Source organism: Eleginops maclovinus, chromosome 2 (assembly GCF_036324505.1).
Source record: "Eleginops maclovinus isolate JMC-PN-2008 ecotype Puerto Natales chromosome 2, JC_Emac_rtc_rv5, whole genome shotgun sequence".
In the NCBI taxonomy this organism is placed as follows: Eukaryota; Metazoa; Chordata; class Actinopteri; order Perciformes; family Eleginopidae; genus Eleginops; species Eleginops maclovinus.
The window spans coordinates 2725312-2746147 of NC_086350.1; the positions used below are offsets into that span (position 1 = coordinate 2725312).

Here is a 20836-nt window from a genome sequence, read left to right on the forward strand (position 1 = left end):
CATACTGATATACACCTGAACATCAGCAGGAGAGGACCTTCTTAAACAAGCAAATATTTAATCTGTATCTTAAATTGCATAATTTCCAGTTGACCATCTTTTAATTCCTAGCTATTATACATAAAGCTCTCTAGTAAATGATGAGGGATTTTTCTCACTAATTATGATGTTATATTGTTGTACTATCTATAGTAGTTCATTTGTGGTAAAATATGGTGGATTATTAATGGGAAATATTGCTGAGAGAGCCACTTGTTTCTTAGCATCATGGCCTCATTATTTCTACGTGAAAGCATGGTTTTGTAGATGTTTAAACACCCCAAATAAATTAGAACCACCGTGAGAGAAATGATCCAAATCGAGTCCTTTTAACCCTTTCTGGAACACATTCGTGCACTTCTCTCATTGTCTCGCTGAACCAGGTCCCCCGCAGGTCCCCGTGCCCCCGTTTGGGAACCACTCACTTGCTTATTTTACATCTTCAGAGGCCGACAAATGCTGCTGTCAATCACTCCTCCCGGACAAACCTCCTCTCCAGTCGCACCGGGGCTTTGCATCTGGATCTTTTACGCGTCGATCGGTCCACGCCCACAGGACAGCCCCCCCCCCCTCTCCTGCACACACACACACACACACACCTCTCAGGACTTTCTGTCTCCACAGCTCGGAGACCTGTCGTGCTCTCTTTACCCTTTTTCCTTAAATTATCGGGCTCCTTAAATTAGTCAAATCGCACATTCTTCTCTTTCCACTCCCTTTCTTCAATGGCCTTGTTTTGGAGTGATTTGCGCACAGCAGCGCAATAGTTAATGAGTGCCGGATGCGCCCTCGCTCCAGCAGACCGCTACAGTACGAAGATGGCGTCGGAGGGAGCCAGTGGAGAGCAGCCTCCTCCGGTACAAACACTGGCCACCGCGGTGCTGGGAAGTGTGGACACGGTAAGACACGGAGGCTACAACTGGGAGGGTGGTTTTTATGTTTAGCGGTGCGGTGTTAAAGAGAGGGAGAAATGCAGTGCCCATCTATGGAGCAACAGCGGTGACAATGTCTGGAGAAAAACAAGGGGCTCGGTTTAAGGGTGACTCAGAAATGCGACTCTCACACAAGCAGTTGTTTTGTCACATCGTAACATTATTTCCTTGTGTGTCGCCTGCTTGTAACCTGCGACGTTTCCCGGATCGCGGAGGTGTCGTGCAGGCTGTAGCTCAGAGATACACGGCTGTGAATGGGGTTACTACGCAGAGACTAACAGCGAGATGTGTGGCAGGCTGCAGGAGACTTACATCTGGAAATAGAGGCTTTCAATCGAGGTCTGCTCCCTGGAAAGATTTGTATTCATTCCTCCTTTTTTATTTCTTGCACATCATATTTACCTGGCTTGCAGAGCTGATTGTTGCATTGAAATGGTTATTTACTCAAGTCAAATCAGACCTACATGATTCCTTGCAGGCTTCCATAGTTTGTAAAAGCTCACCTTACAAAACCCTACACACGTCAGGGGTTAGGGGATTAGGGGAATTCTTTAAAAGTTGTCTTTGTGTTGAGTTTACACACACGTAGTTGTGATTTCTCACAGGTTGCATCATGGAAATAGAGGCTATTTTCTAGGTTTGTGGTTGATTTGCTTGCTAAAAAGATTTTTATTCCACCTTTTTTTTATTTCTTGCACATAATGTTCACCTGCAGAGCTGATTCGGCTAAGCAAATGGTTATTTACTGAAGAGGTCCTGCACAAATCAGACCTACATGTGTCCTAACAGGCTTCCATAGTTTGTATAGGGTTTTATCGATGTTTGTGGCTGATGTGCTTCCTAGAAAGACGTTATTCCGCCTTTCATTTATGTCAAATGGTTGTTCTCTGAAGAGGTCCTGCACAAATCAGACCTACATGAGTCTTAACAGGATTCATTGTTTGTAGAAGCTCACCATACATAGATTAAAACAGATTTTAGATCATTGACTCATGACTACTCAAAGTCATTCTTGAAATCTAGTCCTTTTTTTATTTGAGTTTAACATGTTTACACACACACAGTTCTAAATCTCAAAGAGAATAGAGGGTGTTATCGATGTATGTGGCTGATATGCTTCCTTAAAAGACTTTATTCCACCTTCATTTATGTCTTGCATCATATTCATTTGTCCTGCAGAGCTGATTCGGCCAAGAAAATGGTTATTTACTCAAGTGGTCGTGCACAAATCAGACCTACATGAGTCCTTACAGGCTTCCATAGTTTGTAAAAACTCACCATACATAAATTATAACAGATTTTTGGACCATTGAATCAAGACATCTCAGGGTATTTTCTTTAAATCTAGTCCCTTTTTTTGAGTTTTGCTTGTTTACACACACCTAGTTGTGATTTGTCACACGCTGCAGCCTTAAAATAGAGGGTTTTATCGAGTTTTGTGATGGATTTGCTCCCTGAAAAGCTTGCACATTGTATTCACCTGGCTTGCAGAGCTGCTTGAGGCATGAGAAAGGTTGTTGATGTTCCTCCAATGATTGCTTCCAGGCTTCCGTAGTTTTAATTTAAATTGAACTGGAGTCCCTTTGTTGAGTGGAACATGTTTACATGCACATAGTTGTGATCTTTCTCCAGTTGTGCCAGGCAGCCACCCCTCTGTGCAGATTGATCAATCACTTACTCCGGACGCTGTGAGGTCATGAACCCCCCCCCCCTCAGCTGGCTCCATGATGTCACGCTGTTGTTATCCCCCTGATGCAAACGGGGGCTGTGATGCTTCTGCAACTCGACTCTCTGTCCTCTTTCTTTGTGCAAAACCAACAAAAACTCTCTCTGAAAAAGAGGTAGGCTGGTGATAGAAGCAGTGCAGTGTGGGGGTGTCGACGTAGGTGGGGGGGGGGGGGGTTAGCGGTGATTTGAGGAGATGGTGGTGGTGGTGGTGGGAGAAAAATCAGCGGGGGAGGATGCAGGGCAGAGGCAGCGATGTGGGGGGGGGGGAGCCCTGTTCACCAGACACCTTTCTAAATTGGTCTTAATTTCAGTGACTCAGCTGGCATAGCTGGGAGTACCATGTCAGCCCCCCCCCCCCCCAACCACCACCACCTTTACTGAGGCTACTTTACATTTTGCGGCGAGGTGAACAGGTGCTCCGGAGACATGGGAGCCTCCTCAGCGTCCAGCCATCTCAATCGCCCTTCTCCGGGATCCAGCTTCCGCCTATGTGCACCCCCCACCACTAACACCACCACCACCACCACCATCGTGCCTGCTGGGGTTAAATTAAGCTCTTTGCTCTTTGCTCACCCCTGTCAGAGACTCCGTTGTTGGCCCAAGCTGGGGGGGAAGTTTCTCGTTCAAAAGGACTCTGAAGGGCCCAGCCTCCATGGTCCAGGGTAAAGGGGTCAGAGGTTGATGAAACGCAGCCCGCCTCCCGCTCGTTTGTTCACAAGTTAAAGGAACGATTTTGTAGATAATGAGCTGAGAAGATGAAGAGTTGAAGGAAAATAAAGAAGCTGTTTCCAACGCACCTTGGCTGATGTTGATATCTCCAGCGTTGATGGCAAATCTTTGGATAAATCTCAAGTTTATTGTAGAAAGTTTGTCAATGCAAGGCTAGTTTCAGCACATTTCAACAAGGCCACTGGAAGCACTAAAACACTTTAAAATCATGATGCAAATAAGTCCTTACAGATCGACAAGTAAGTGACTATCTATCTCCATAATGAACACACACTGCCCGGCCCTAAAAAAGGTTGCTCTCTAATATCCGTTGGACCGCCTTTAGCTTTGATTACAGCACGCGTTCACTGTGGCATCGTTTCCACGAGCTTCTGCAACGTCACAACATTTATTTCTGTCTTGCATTAATTCTTCGCCAAGATCTTGTATTGATGACGGGAGATTCAGACCACTGTGCAAAGTCTTCTCCAGCACATCCCAAAGATTCTCAGTTGGGTTCAGGTCTGGACTCTGTGGGGGCCAATCCATGTGTGGAAATGATGTCTCATGCTCCCTGAACCACTCTTTCACAATCTGAGCCCGATGGATCTTGGCATTGTCCTCTTGGAACATGCCCGTGCCATCAGGGAAGAAAAAACCCATTGATGGAATAACCTGGTCCTTCAGTATATTCAGGGAGTCAGCTGACCTCATTCTTTGGGCACGTTGCTGAACCTAGACCAGACCAACTGCAGCAACCCCAGATCATAGCACTGCCCCCCACAGGCTCGGGACCTTTTTTCTGGCCGGGTTGTGTATTTAATAAATGTATTTTGTAAGCGCTTGTACAGAAGTCACTTTACAGAGAGCAAAGACAACAAATCAATAAAGTGTCACACATAAAAATAATATTAAATATATATAAAATAATGCCTGTGGACCACTGACAAAAGTATGGCATCATTTATGTATTTATGTAAGGCTAACTTATGTTAAGATGCTATTTTAATGTAATATTGAAATAAATAATTGTCTCTCGTAATCATTGAATATATTTGCTTTAATAATACAAATTATTTTTGCAAAAATGACCAATTGTTCCAAAATTAGTTAAAGGAACGAGGTTATTTTTCCAAATCATGCCGCCATTATTTGCTGAATTAAAAAACTAGATGTCTCTGGCAACATTCCCAGAAATAATGCAGTTTTTCTCTGTTGTTTTTACACATTAAAAATGTCTCAAAACTTGACCATTGTTTGTCTAAATCAACCTGGACTGAAACCTCAAGCCTTGTCCCTTTTTAATTTTTTTCAATTTTAATTAATTCGATCCGAGGCAACATGGCAAGGCCAAGAAACCCAATAGGTCACATGATGAGATATTTATTTGGTTTACCTTTCAATGTTTGCGAGTGACTAAAGGCTAAAATAGCTGTAATTTAAAGCTGTCCGACCACCTGTTGTTGGCTGCGAAGGCCAAAACAGTTTTAGCCTAATTAAAGTTCATAACCTCTTCCTGGGACCTGAAAATGAGATGAGCTTTGACCATCTGTACTCCTACATCTATACTTTGAATTCTGAACGTCCTGATTCAGAGTGATGAAGTTTAGTAGATTAAAACGTGGATTTGGTGTGATTATAAGACTCTTAAATCGATGTGAAGTGATCAGCTGATGGGAGAGAAGAGTCTCTGCTTTGTTTGTCCTCGGTAATCTCCCAAAAACCTCCACGGTTTTCCATTATTGGTGCATTAAAGTTCTGCATCTTTGCGCTCACTATCGATATTTGTCTGAATGCCGACGCCAGCTGCAGAGAGGACAGACCAACTTTTAATTTGAGCCGTTCACAGATTAATGTTAATTACCTACAGCGGATCGTCTGCCTCTGTTAACCAGTGACGGCTGCAAATGAGAAGCCTGCTCCTTTGCTCTTTGCCAATAAAAAGCATTGAGGAGAAATGACTTCATCAGGTATAAATGAAAACCCTAACCCTAGGAATCAGATCAGAAATCAAGCCTGCTGTCAAAAGCCATCCCTAGTTTTAACAAGCCTTTACAGAGCCACACAAAACTAGTGGATAATCTTCTATAACATCTGTCTGCACCACGACAGGAAGTACAGTAGGTCAAAGGTGAAGCAAGTAGTCGATGTGCAAAATCTAAAGAAAGTTAACAATGGACATTTTAAGGAGCTATTTGAATGTTTTTCTTTCTCTTTTACTTAATTGGTATGATAAAACTGGTCTTCTCGCCTTACTGTTTGTGTCTCTTGTCCAGTTATTGTCAGGAGATTAGTCAAATACATCATACATGATGGCCACCACTTCAAAAATGAGACTAGGAGGAATAGAAATGTCCTTTTCAAAGTGCAGCAGGTCATTTTCAAACATGGCTTTGTTGTAAAAACTCACCTTTTATTAAGTACTATTTTAGTTAGAAACAAAAGTATAACCACAAAATGATTATCCCTCACAGCGGTAAGAAAAACTGCGTGCACATAACTTCAGATCTGCAAAATCTAATACAAACTTTCAAAAGACAGTCAGTTTCAGTTTTATATCCCATTACTTTGGTTGGACTGCTGCGTTAAATGTCAAATTAGAGCCAATTTCTTGAAGATTTTGCTTCTTCTAAATGCCATCCAGCAGCTTTTTGTCAGGCATCCTTCAAAACTCATTCAAAAATAGAAGTAAACCCCCACAATATGTTGGATAATATCTCACTTTAGAGTTACTGTGGGTAAGAAGAAGTCCATCTGCAAAATCTGTTAAAGGTTTTCCTGATCCATTTCTGTTTTACCCGATGCTCTGATGGAAAATCAGATGAAATCCTTTTTATTGTAGACTCAGAAAATAATCCATAACTACATAAATGACACTAGAGTTTTCGAAAGACCTGGATATTCATTTAAAATGTCACTTAATGTCGTTCATCAGCTCCATCTTTATCTAAATGTTGGGCAGCTTCTCCTTCTCCTCCTCCTCCTTCTTCTTCTTCTTCTTCTTCTTCTTCTTCTTCTTCTTCGAGGGGTTTCAGATTCCCCCTGTAAGCAGGTTGGAGAGGTCATCAGAGAAGATTAGGTGTAATTGTGCCGTTTACTACGGGGTCAGTTCCTCCAGATTATCCAACGATCCAACTTTGCAGAATCCTTCTTGGTGCCAGGGGTTCAGATATACCCAATTTACTGGACCGGTAATCGCCCATGACGTGACCTAATTATCAGCTTTTACCATATCAGTTACCTTCGTTCAGTTGTCATTGGTCTCGTGTTACCTTACATGCTTCTTCTCCTTGGTTTTTAAAGAGATTTTGTTGGATTTTTTCTGCCTTAGATAGTGAAAGCTTGCAGAAAGATGGGAAGAAAGGATCATTTGTTGTGTTCAAATCCTGGCCTCTGGTGCTCAGCCTTTTTGTGACTATAGGTATAAAAATGTTGTACAGTAGTTTTTTTTCTCCTGTTATTTAGTATAAACCAATTTGCTTTATCATTTTTGAAGCAAAAAACAAAACATATCCCCCTTCTTTTAGCTTCTCAAGCAGGAGGATTTAGCTTCTGTTCTTTATTGTATGTGTTCATCACTTTCTGAATTTGAGGCTTGTCAATCCAATTTGCAATTCATAGCTGTGGGCAAACATGACGTGTCATTTGTCACCATGTTCTTACGATGGATGGATGGATGGATGGATGGATGGATGGATGGATGGATGGATGGATGGATGGATGGATGGATGGATGGATGGATGGATGGATGGATGGATGGATGGATGGATGGATGGATGGATGGATGGATGGATGGATGGATGGATGGATGGATGGATGGATGGATGGATGGATGGATGGATGGATGGATGGATGGATGGATGGATGGATGGATGGATGGATGGATGGATGGATGGATGGATGGATGGATGGATGGATGGATGGATGGATGGATGGATGGATGGATGGATGGATGGATGGATGGATGGATGGATGGATGGATGGATGGATGGATGGATGGATGGATGGATGGATGGATGGATGGATGGATGGATGGATGGATGGATGGATGGATGGATGGATGGATGGATGGATGGATGGATGGATGGATGGATGGATGGATGGATGGATGGATGGATGGATGGATGGATGGATGGATGGATGGATGGATATTTTTGCGTTGCAGCAGTGTTAAAAAAACAAAGCATTGTGTACACAGTCAAATTGAAAGACTAGAAATAAACAATTAAAAATGTAAACCTCTCAATAGAAATAAAATAGCCTTTAAAAAGTAGAAAATATACATGTCGGAATAAAAATGTACACAAAATATATACAAAATGTACAGTGTGAGTTTAGAAGTTGCAGTTAATTGACCAACCAATTACAGGAGGTAACGATCAGCTGATTAGTTTGAGTGTGTTTAATCCACAGAGGGAACAGTTTCCTCTGGTATCATTAGAAATAGCTCCTAAGAGGACGGATATCTCAAAGACCTGAACATGTTAAATGAAATCCAAGTCTAACTCGTTGTTATTCCCTCAATTGATGACGTGTTTCTCATCCTCCCAGGCGTTCATGAACATTCATGGAGTCTTGAGAAACATTTCCTCTTTGTTTGTTGTCGAATTTGACGTGTTGACGGGAAAAAAAATCAAGCTTTTGTCACATTTCTGATATTTCTTGGACTGTATTTCTCTAATTTTACTTGTTCGAATCAACAAATTATAAAAACTTATCAGAAAACACAACCATTGGCAGCCATAGAAGCAAGTGAAACATTAATGATGGAGCAAGTGCTTTTAATGGAGGGGTTTCACCTAGAAATCATTTACATTTGGTGAACAGTTTTCTCTTCATTAGAAATAGTGCTTCTGAGGACAGATATCTCAAAACCTGGACATATTAAATGAAATCCAAGTCTAATTCGTTGTTATTCCCCTCAATTTGTGACGTGTTTTTCCTCCTCCCAGGCGCTTTAACTCAGATTTGTTCTCGCAGCAAAAGGACAAGAGCCTATTAGAAACGTTCTGGCCTCAGCAGAACAACGAGGGCGGAGGAACTTGCACAGAGCGAGCAGTTCCCGTCCCTGGTGGCTCGGTGTGAAGTGACAAGGGTCTTATTAAGTGGACCGGGGGCTTACAGCGAGCCTCTGAGTGGGCGGCCGGGCTGCTGAGCAACACGGCTCAGGGAACAAATTAGTGCTCGCTTCCCTCACCTGCTCACTGTGCAGAAATGCCACAGAGAGAGAAGCAGCCGTCAGGTCTCGGGTCTGCCGTCCATCAAGCCGCCCTGAGTCGACCAATTCTCTGAGCGGTGGACTCTTCCAGGAAAAGAAACAGGGGCTCGAGTATCGATTATACGGCAGGCGAATGAATCAATCCCTTTGTAATCTCTCCAGACGTGCCGTGATGGCATCAGAAAAAAAACACGCTTTGACTAAACTGTAACATGTGATTGACGCCACACTTTTCCAACTCAAAAGGTCAACATTAGAGCAAACTTCTTGATAAATCCTGTGATATTTCAGCAGCTCTTCAAGGGGTTTTCTGGCTGTTAAAGCAGGGAGTGTTGGACTGTTTATTCATATGGATTTATTACCTCTGTTCCCGTTGTCTGAGCATGAATTCTTCCCCTCCTTTGCGGTGAAATAAACAACGTCACCGCAGAGTATAAAGGACACAGCTTGTTGAAATCTTACACCGGCCTGTTCAAAGTCATTTTCTGTGGTGAGGGTGTGTCGGAGTCCTTGATGAAATGGAATAATCTTGGCCGAGGTCTCGATGTCGGCTTGTAAATCAGGCCTTAAATGGCCAGCTGACAACTGAACGTCAGCGAAATGAACAGGTAGCAAACCGCCTGATGTGCTGAGGCGCTGTCCGCTTCCTCGGCTCTCCGGTCTTTGTTTTATTAAGGTTTCATTGAACACATAGCCTGGTGAAAAGCTTCCAGATATTGAGCATGCAGCTGGAAGAAGTGGCTCTCTCAGCATATGACTGCATGGCCTTCTGAGTTGTCTTCCGGCCTGAAGTGACATCACCTTTTTGGATGCTTCAACCAAGCATTGCTCTCATTTTCCTCGCTCAGGTTTTGCTGTGAATGAATGCAATCCCTTTCTAGGCCCCTCAACATTTAAATTGGGTGCTTTGCTTTGGAATTTAGGAATAGGATGCTGTCTTTTAAAGCGAACCGTACTGACATACTGTCATTCATGGAGTCTTGAGAGACATTTCCTGTTTGTTTGTTGTCGAATTTGACGTCTTGATGAAAAGAAAATCAAGCTTCTGTCACATTTCTTGGACCTTTTTTTGTTCAAATTATCAAAACCTATGAGACACACAACCATTGGCAGCCATAGAAGCAAGTAAAACATGTCTTAATGATGGAGCAAGTGCTTCTAATGGAGGGGTTTCACCTAGAAATCATTTACATGTGGCAAAGGTAGAAAGGAAACATGACAAAGTGTTCAAAAATGGGTCAAATCATTAAATAAAATAGTAAAAAAAGACTTTATTTACAGCCATGTCTGCCTCTATAAACACTGTAATTGTTCCTGCACAGAAAATGGGACTCAATAAGGACTCCTATGTCCTTTAAACAGACCAAACAGTGGCAACACACACACACAGACGGGAAAAAGCCTTTAATTGACATCAGGGGAAGCATGAAGGGTCACTCCAAATCACAGTCATCTTCCCCCCCTTACCCCTGCAGCCGCTCCTGACCAATAGGTGCTTAATGACCTTATCTAAATGTAATTACACCTTGATAGCTTTGAGGTAGGACGGGACTTCTACCCTAATTTCAGGGCTGCACCTAATGAGACCAGGGACATAAGTGGGGCATTTGTCATGTGAGCAACTTCCTTTCTGCACAAAAGTTGGTGCACTGTTGGAGGAGTTCATTGGTCGTAGTTTCGCATGATGCAGCAGTAGAATAACCCATTATTTTATCGTTTTCATTAACATCTGGCGGTGAAATCTTAGGAATCAGACCCTTAAGATCATGCTCCATTTTCACAGTGACTTCTTTTTGTTATTATTGGTTTTTAGTTTGTGTCTTTGGTTGTTAGTTGATTGGACTGTCCAACGGTCTAAAGGCAACCTAGTTTGAAACTAATAAAATGATTTCTGGTTGACATTCAGGATGTAAAACCTTCCACAGTTTAACATATCTTCTTGATCGGATCTCAGCAAATTGAAAACTGTCAATAATCTGAGCTGTAATTTGAGACAATGCTAACATGCTAATGGTACCATACTGTGTTAGCATGTTTGTGTTGTTCTGGCAGCATCAGCAGTATGGATTTCTCTGATTTTGTCCTCTGGTTTTGCATTTAATGGTTCTCCACAAGTTGGACACATGTGCTGTGCTAGTGGTGCACTGGGATAATGATGACCTGCACATTTATCTGGTGTATTGATGGAGAAACTGTTAGCTAATATGCTATTCTTTAACGTGTCGAAGCTTCAGTGGTGGAAGAATAATGAAGAGAGTATACCTTCTTAAGTTAGAGTACAAGTGTGCAAAAATAAAAGTCAATTAAAATGCATTTATTTATTTTAAGCTGGTTCTGATTCTAAAATCTGGTCAATAAATCATGAGAAAGGCATCTTTGTGACGAGTATTAAAGTAGAATTAAGGGTCCAACACCAAGCCCTACTTTGTAAATGAACTGTTGGTTTTTTAAATTTTATTCTGACGTTGTTTGTTTCCGAACCTCTGTTGCAGAAATGTGAGTTCAACATGGATAACCTGAGCAAGCCAGAGCTGCTGACCCTGCTGAGTATCATGGAGGGCGAGCTGGAGGCCCGCGACCTGGTCATAGAAGCCCTGAGGGTGAGTCCAGGAAACACACACAATAAAACACACACACACACACACACACACACACACACACACACACACACACACACACACACACTCCTGTATTCATTAGCTAAGCCTCTGCTATCTTAACCATTGTCGGGGTTAAATCAAACAGCTCGGCGCATACAGCGACTTGAGATGAGGCGATAAGCTGTAATTGTGAGCCAGAATGGAGTGATGAACGGTCACCAATGCCTGCTAAATGAATGTGTTATCACCAGTGGCTTTTTTCCCCAGAAATGTGCAGAACACTTGTGTGATCACGATGAAAGACTCTGCCCCCACTGAGTCTGTCTTTGCTTTGTTATTCCCCGCTGATAAGCACTCTCTCTAATTGTCTTTGCTGGCTGAGCGACTGGTTAGCTCTGTCTGCCAGGAAAGGCCAGTGTGATAGTGTCCAAACAAGCACCACCTGCTAAGGTATCAGAACCAAACAGATGGTGGAAGTCACTGGTTCTGGCTCCTGTTGTTCCCCTGGTGACTATGGGCAACCATTTAGGAAGGTGCCGCTTGAGTTGAAGGTGAAATTGTTTGTTTATTGGCACATGTGGTCGAGCAAGAGGAGGTAAACTTTCAGTCTTTCTGCCGAGTATTGTCTGTGCAACAGATAGATGAGGGACGGACGCATTGGGTTTGCTTTTGTATGTATTTTTTAGGGGAATTTTGGTTTTTGCTTCTACAGTTTTGGGCCATTTTGATCTGTCTTAAGTTATTTGCAGACATTGGAAGCCCTTTATACCAGATGAAAGCAGATAACATTGAGGAAATGTCCTCAAATTGGCAATTTTCTTTCTGCACAATCACACAATCTTACCCAGTAATATTAGTTGATATTCAGAGACACTATAAAGGGCTGAATTTGGAAACAACAGACTTTTGTTCGAGCACACAAAGACAGCATTCGTAGTGTCTCTATTCAGTTCATCAATCAGGGTTTCCTGCTAAAGTAAAAACTCCAGATCACTTCTTGGTTTGAGGCCTTTCTCTAAACCTTCTTTTGGCATGAATCAGTCATTTAACAGCAAACCTATTGGACAAATAAAAAATCAAAGACATCTTAAGGACAACATGACTTGCAGTTTCTTGAATTTATTTTAAATTTGTGGAGACTCTGCACCAAACAAGGTCTTCAGAATGTAGTTTGTCGGCCAGAACTGCAATATTTATTTGAGAGAATGGTATTTTTTTCACACACATTTTGCCTAAAACATAAACTGGGCCTCTTGCTTTTGAGATATTGCACAGTCCATATTGCAGTTTTGGAGAAATGCATGGTCATTTTGAATCCTTAGATCCATCAAAACCTTAAACATGATCCTGAAGCAGCAGCTGACAGTCTTTAGGTGGACTACCTGCCAGGATAATTGTCCTCTCAGTGTGGCGTGTTCTTCACTTCTTCTGAACGATATGGAATAAGACATGAGCTGCTGTTAGGATTTGTGTGTGTGTGTGTGTGTGTGTGTGTACACTACCCACATAAATGGCAGAGCGAGTGATGAGTCTAAATGGGAGAGCGAGTGATCTGTGGTTAGTGAATACTGATGCTGCACAGATGTGGCGTCCCGGAGAACCTGTAGAACCCGAGCTGCAGGATGCACGTCCTTACAGTGGAAGACAAGTTATATCTGTACAAACATTTGCATGACCCTCCAGTCCTTCTCTCTCTCTCTCTCTCTCTCTGCAATTCTGTTTATAGGTCAGGATTGAGCCCTCAGTTTGTGCAGGCTCTACTTTAGCTCTGTCTGCTCAGGATTTTTTAATAACTCATTGACGGTGATGGATAGCACTCCGCGGAAGCAATGATGTGTCCTTATCATAAGTTCAGCTTTAAAAAAACACATGCTCAGGGTCTTATTTGTATGTTGTTCCTCCACTGGGACATGTCTCCATGCTTTAATGTTCAAAAAGCTCTTTATGTTTCTCATACTGCCTGTGCCGCAGCACCTCTTTTCCCCCTCTGTCTGAAACCAGAGGCCAGTCTGCTCTGATTGGTTAGCTGGCGGTGATTGCTCAACTTTTTAGAGATGTCCTGCCCCTTAGCCTGTCAAGCAGGGTTGTGGTGAGCATTAACTTTGAGAGTTTAGCCTTTAAAGCTATATAACCCCCTCTGGGCCTCTCTAGGGCTTTCAGCTGACTCTCGGAAACAACGAGCAGTCTCAAGATCTTCCTGTGTTGTGCGTCAAACACTGTACACTTGTTGCAGGGATGGAGCCGCTGACCTTTGGGTTAGACAGCAGCCTTCTGTCCTCGTTTGTGTAATTCTGTGTGTTCCGTTCTCATGAAATTGAGTGTATTGTGTAGCTGCGCAGTCGTTGACCTTGTTGATATTGAAAAGCACTTAGAAAGACCGTCTGCCTTTTCCTTGACACGTCAGCGTCATACAGTCATTTGAATCTTTCTACCTTCCGTCTCAGTTGTTCGAACGTCTTCTTTTCATGCAGCTTCATTTCTCCTCTTTGTCATTTCTGCTGCCTCCTTTTCTTTACATTTAGGACACTCTGTGCCCCATTGTCACCTTGTCTCTGGCTCTTTGTGTTCCTGGTATTGGTGTGTTTTTGTCTTCCACTTCACCCATGCTTTCGGCTGGCATTAAGAATCCCTGCAGGCTCCCATCTCCCCCGTGGATGGATGTCCTACCCTGGTTTCAATGAAATAAGCCTTTGACTGCTCTCACAAAAAAACAATACAATGCGTTTGTGTGTTCTGTCGCTGATAAGCTGCATGGAAGAGCGACAAAGACAGGCAGGGGAGGACCAGGGCGTGAAGAAGGCAAAGGGAAATAGAAAAGAGATAGAGTTAGGAAAGATATCGAAGACGGAGGAGTCAGTTTTAATCAGAGCAAAGGCGATGGAGGGCGGGTACAAAAAAGAAAGGCCTGATAACGCCCAGAAGCGGGACAGTGTGACAAAAAGGATTAAATCCAACTCCCACATCCATTCGGTTTCCAGGTCTTTATCCAAACGCTTTTAAACAACCAGAAGAAAAGCATCGTCTGGCCACCAGCTGCAGGGATTTCAATGTCACAACAATGGTTCAGAAAAACGACAAAAAGAAAATGAATCAGTATCAAAATATGAGGTCATTTATCCGGATTACTTTCAATAAGATGTTTGTTACTTAATGTAAGACAACAGAACAATGTAACCTTAGAAAGACGAATATTAAGGATCAAAAGTAATTTTAATTTTACCGTTTAAAAAAGAAGTGAGAATTATTTTTAAAGTCAGAAATTAGAAAAAAAAGTGACAATTTGGAAAAAGTGTAACATTTTGGAGTAAAAAATATGGTGAAAAAATGAAAAAAGTCGAAACTTGAAAAAGAAAATCTGAATTTGAGAAAAAAATGAGATTTTTTGGTAAAAGTCCGAATTTTGAGAATAAGTCAGAAATAAGACAAAGGTCGAAATTCTGAGCAAAAAGTCAGAATTTAGTGAGAACTTTTGAGACATTTTGAATGAAATCTGAAATGTGAGGACCACATGAGTAAAGAACTCATAGAGCATATTCAGGCAGTAGCCAATACAAATGCTCCATTCTATTGTAACACACAGTTAAGCTCACACACACTATGCTATGAACTTCTAGGTTCAGCTGCTGAATTAAAAGAAGAACAAATGAACCAAAGAAAGTGAAAACCATGAAGCAGATTCAGGCAGTAGGCGTATAGATTCACACCTAAAGTATTAGCCTAACGGAACAGCTTGGGGGGGATACAGTTACTGGATTATGTGAACCTGTTTCATATATCTCCCGCAGCCTGGCCACAAGGCAATCAAACCCCAAATTAACCTGCCTTTATTCAACAGCATATCCAAAGCACCTCGCAGTGGCACAGCAACACAGGAAACCCTGAGTCCTGGCAGTTGTAGCGCTGGTCCTCTTATCTAAATACTACCAATTCCCCAACCGTATACCACTCCACTGCTCCCAAACCAAACGCTTGGACCTAACGTCGACTGGTTTGGCAGGACTACAACGATTGTTCGTGGCGTTTGGTTGTATTATTAAGAGGCTTTGGTGCCGCGGATTAATTAACGCGTGGCTAAAGCTGGCTGAGCTGCCCTATCAGGTTTCATCCTGGAGGAAAAAGAGGCTGCGGGCCGATAAGCCAAACGGCAGCGATATCACATGATTAACCGCGGCCGGCGGCTGAACAAGTCGCCCATTCTTCTGCGGCAAGAGCTTTTACAGAGGCTGCATTTACCCCGACCCTCAGAGCAAGAACTGTTCTGTTTTTATCCACAGGTGTGAGATGTGAGGTGCGTTCCAGAATAATGATGGAGCTGATTTCACTTTAATGTCTGCCTGAGTCAAAGTGGATACAGACGCCAGACCGAAACAAGATTAAGCTTCTGGCTGACGGCCATTTCTAATTCCTCACATGTACACAAAGAGATAGTTATACCCGGACGCCATACTGTAGCCTTTTCAGTGTTGGAGTGTGAAAGGAGAAGATCTCAAGGTCATTGAAGCTCTTGTGACATTCCCACAACGGCAAGAAGTAGTTTCCAAAGTCCACCAGATATCCCAGTAGTTCTTCCTGAGCAGTCGATGTTTCAAGTCCTCTTCTTTCCACCAATTTCTCCACCAGTTAGTCCTTTTTTTTGGGCCTTTTCCTGGGCAGGTGTGCTCGTTTACTGGTCTGAGCTTGAAACGGTCGCCTAATATAATAACATGTTTATGAGAGAGGGGTGAGAGCTCTGATGTTGAACTACTTTGTGCTACCAAAGCTATGATCTAATGGAAGCTAACGGATGCTAAAAGCTTCTTAGGGCTGCAGAAGCTGGTGTTAATTCCCATTAGGGCTGGCATGGTTGGTGCGCCGGTAATAGGGTAAAGATGCCACTACTTTTGTTGCACGTACTTGAATGACGACGAATGATGCACCACGTCAGCAGGTCTTCTACGAATCCATATTAAAAGTTAAACACATCGCACCCGAAGACATCCCGGACGGTTTCTCCGTGTCGGGCGGTTTGTTCTGTGATCTTTGCGGACTCCGTGGGAGAGAAGGATCGTGCAGACGGAGATGTCCAGATTGGACAAGCTGTGATTTTTGTGAAGACGAGTTGTTTGGATGATTTTACTGGCAAGGAGAGATCAGTGGGAATGCTCACTCTGATACCAGCCAGTAAGACTAGCTGTGGACGAGTGTGACAGTGATTAACGCTCAGAAAGAGAGTCATTTTTTCTCTCAGCTTGAAGTTTGAACCATTAACAACTTCTTCCTTACAATGGTTCTTCATTTTCTTTCTTTTGCATAATATAGTGATTTGTTTCCCAAAGAAAGTGACTGCATGCATGTTCAACAGCAAAATGTAGATTTTCAACCATTTTGCATTCAGTACTTTACAGAGGCCATTTCTTTGGAAGAAAAACCAATGTGTGTGTCAACTAAGGTCTTAAAATGGAGTGCTAGTAGGAGCATTGTTACCCTAACGTTGCATTATTCACCCATGTCTTTGAGTATTGTATTTCAGTCATGATGTGCTGCAGATTTATGATTTAGAGGCGTCATTTTTGGTGAAATTGGAGAGTTATTATCATACCTTCGCATCACGTTTCCAAGTGATTCTACACGTTAAATCATAGATATTTGCCTAGACGATTAGGGTTAGGGTTAGAGTTGTTTTTTCCTTAATTTCTGTCATGTTACACAGTCTTTTAATCCCTTGTGACATATGTACAATTGGGATATTGTACTATAAGTAAATTTGGAATTGAATGGCGTCCCGTTGGGGGTCAATTAGCAGCCCCATTCAGTAATTAAGCAACACTGTATTTACTGTAAGTGGGTCAACTAACGTCATGGTGTCCCTGTCTGTGTTGGTGGCTCCATTTCAGAAGCAGCTGCATACCTAAAATGTTTTAAAAAAACCCCACTCCTGAATAAACCAAAAAGCAATGTGTGAGTGCTGCTCTGGAGGTAGATCGGGGTAACGTCCCCACAGACGCCCAATGTTTGGTGAATCCAGATGGGCGGTCGGTGTTCCTGCCCACCGGCGTCCAGCCTCGTGCGGTACAGGCTTCCGCTGCGGGCGGAGGGGTGAGGTGTCATGTGATCTGCCATATGACTAAGACAGCAACCCATGAAGCTGCTGTCAGCACTGGGCACGCATATATGCTTAGCACAACACAACACATGCCCCGAGCCATCAGGCTTTCTCCAGCGTCATGTTTTCTCCGACCATCTAGCTATTTAAGGCATGCCCTGTTGCTGGGCTTTTCCAGATCACCCTCCTCCCTGCAAACACACACACACACACACACACACACACACACACACACACACACACACACACACACACACACACACACACACACACACACACACACACACACACACACAGTTAGCATTGCCTGTCTTCTGCATCTCCTTTCTGTTCCCGTAAATCTTCGGTTTCTCAGACACCCTTTTCTTCCTCCCTGTCGTTTTGGTTTCTTTCTCCTGTCTTTGAACGGACAGCAGGGCAGCTCCTTACTCACCATTACTGTCTCTCTCTCTCTCTGATCTTCTCTGCCTGTCTCTCTGCCCTCGAGACAAGATAGAGAGGCTCAATCGTGCCGTGCTAAATTTCTAAAATCAAGGGAAGCAGTCTTTTTCATTTTATTCAAACCCAACAAAATACCGAGCAGTTTTATCATCGTCCCCATCCGACCCATCTTTTCTTTTTCTGTAGATATATTGGAAATGAAATTGGATCGAGAAAGCCCTTCAACCATAATAAAGTAATTTTTCTATCTTGGCTCCCTGGCAGTGGGGGTTGGCACAACTTGCTCTAACAGTTGCACAATAAAATCAATATCCGCAGCGTCTGGTTATGCAAATTCAGATGCAACATGTTTTACATTCAGTCAGAGCATGGCAGACATCCCCCTTTGTGTGTCTTAACTCTCTCCTACACGGTCCAAAATCAAGTCTACACTTCTTGGGTTAACCCTTTTTTTTTTTTTGCACACGAGCCAATCAGCATTCGGCTCTGATCGCTCGGCTGCCTAGCAACCAGACCTCCTAACCCCGGACCCTCCTTCCACCGGCTCCCAGGCTTGTGTTTCACTGACATGACACTTAGGAATGAAGGTAAAAAGACTCCCTATCCCCTCCACCAGCAGCCCCTTCGTTGAGGGAAAATGGTACAACCCGTTGCCGGACGTCTCCTGAGAGCCTGTTTCTTATGACAGACTCTTTTTTTTTTTGAGGGGGGGATTTGATGTGCTGTCAATGCAGGAGACAGGACAACTCCCATGGGGGCGGACTGTCTCACAGTTAAAAGAGCATGTCTGAGTGTGTGTGTTTGTATGCATGTTTAATATATGTAGGGGGTGCACTTTAGGAATACTTTCATATTTATCTGTCAGTAAAGGCTTCAGGATATTCGAAAAACTGACATTTCTATATATTTATTGAGAATATTTCTATACAACTGACTCTCTTTAACTGGAAAATCAAACTTTGCAGCGTTTCCTTTTTCCTGTACATTGCTTATTTTCAGGTCCTTGATTGAAATTGAACTTGGATCATTGCATTACAAGGACATGAAATTGATCCTCGCCATGATTTCTTAATATCAGTATTTTGGTGTATGATAAGCTTTCAGACTTATGGATCTGTTGCTCAAACTCCACTTCCTTTTATCACATTTCACCGTCGAAACATCCATGAATGCAGCCTCAGAATTATTTTCAACCCAGGATGTGTATACGGGAGTATAGGGAGTATAAACAATTTCAGGTTCATATCAGTATTTTATTCCTCTGCTGGGTCTCCATGCTCTAATGTTCAAAAAGCTCTTTTCATCCTCTTGTCTGAAACCAGAGCCCAGTGTGCTCTGATTGGTTAGCTGCTGGCCGGCTCTTTCGTGATTGGTCAACCGCTACAACGTGTTGAAGCGCTAGCCAATGGGAGCTAGTGATGTCACTACATTCCGGAGTCCAATCGGGGCGTTTGCAGACCATTTACCTGCACTAAACCAAACTACAGGAAAGGGAAGAATCCCAAAATGCAGAATAGGGCCTCTTTAAGTCAGTCTGTGGCGGAGGGATTCTCCAATGAGATCCCTCAGTACATCCAGGGAGAGATATACAACAGACTAAATGTTGATTTGGCACCTGTTTATGAGACTGGATGGTTTTATTTAGACATGGCTAATATTTGAATATGCTCGTCCTACCGTTATGTATCAGGTGTAATCCATCAGTTTTTATTAGAGGTTCTACGTGCTTGAAACAGGTCGACATTTTCAACCATTAATATGCCCGACTGAATAAAGGCTCTGCATAATTTACCCTCTTCTCTCCTCGCTCTGTGTGTGTCAGAGACGGCCCGCAGAATGATTCATTTTTCCATCTACCTTGATCTTCTCCACTGCATGTACACTGCTCTGATTCTGCGTTTCTGCTCCGTTAATTATTTGGTTTTCCGTCGTCTTCCTGTGAATGTGTCCACGCTAAAAAAAATCTTCACTGTGAAACGAAGCGACTGGTGAAGTGCTCTTCTCAGGAAGTAGGTCATAGCAACCATCCCTCTCATTCCTCCTCTCGTAATCCTCCCTCCCTCTCTCTGACTGTACCCCCCCCCCTTTATATAGGCCTATATTTCACTCTTCAGCTACCCTCCTCATTCTCCACATAATTATATAAGAGGTGGAGGCTTTTATCTTAAGTGCTGCAAGTGCGTACGTCTACAACACAGGGGGGCTCCCAGTGGGAATCGAACTCCCAACCACATTTACTTACATGGGAAATACGGGACGTTCTTGTAAAGTCAGACACCTGAGTGAGTGTTGTTGTGCTTCGGGGTCAGAAAATAGCGATAACTTTCTTGTTTTATCGGAAAAAATTGAGTTTATTGGAATGTAAAACAGGGAAAAGCAGTAAATCCTAAAATTGAGAGGCTGGTTTCAGTGTATGTTGGATATTTTTGCTTGAGAATCATCACTAATTGAGTGGTTAATGGGAAATGTAAGAAGTCAGACATCTGGCTCTTTGTTTTTCCGCTACAGGGTCAGAAAATAGTGAGAAATTGCTTGTTTTATCCAAAAATATTGACTTTTTAGGATGTAAAAGAGGGAAAAGCAATAATTCCTGAGAGTTGAGAGGCTTGAATCAGTGAGACATTTTTCCATGGAAAACACCACTACTAATTGATTAATCAACAGGGAATGTGCGAAGTCGGACCCCTGACTGTGTGTTTGTGTGTTGTGGGTCAGAAATATATCAAAAATGAGAGGAATCCATGCTTTCTGCTGCTTAGTGCTTTAAAAAAAGGAAAGAAAACACCCACACTGCTGCTACTAAGGCGGATTAAAAGGTCTGTTAATATGAATCATAGCAGAAAATAGTGCGAAATTGCCTGTTTTATCCCCAAAATATTCAATTTATAAGGAAATATTGCAGAGAAAAGCCGCAAATCAGTGACAAATGAGACGTAATTGATAAATCAGTTCCTCGTATTCAAATCATGGATCAATCATCAGGAAATGTGGCATGGTTTTTAAATGTCAGACAACTGACTGTTTTAAAATCAAGCATGGGAGGGATAAAGTGTCAGGTTTTTCTCGCTGCTGCTTCGTGCTTTGAACA

The 20836-nt window shown here is 42.7% G+C and overlaps 1 protein-coding gene across 1 annotated transcript in view; it reads left to right on the forward strand.

Moving 5' to 3' along the window:
- The first annotated feature begins 646 nt into the window (after window positions 1–646).
- Window positions 647–20836, forward strand: part of cttnbp2 (cortactin binding protein 2) — an 80867-nt gene continuing 60677 nt past the window's right edge. The window contains 2 exon segments of the mRNA XM_063877110.1: window positions 647–938; window positions 11118–11225. Coding sequence (XP_063733180.1) covers window positions 810–938; window positions 11118–11225 — 237 coding nt within the window. The 5' untranslated portion in view covers window positions 647–809.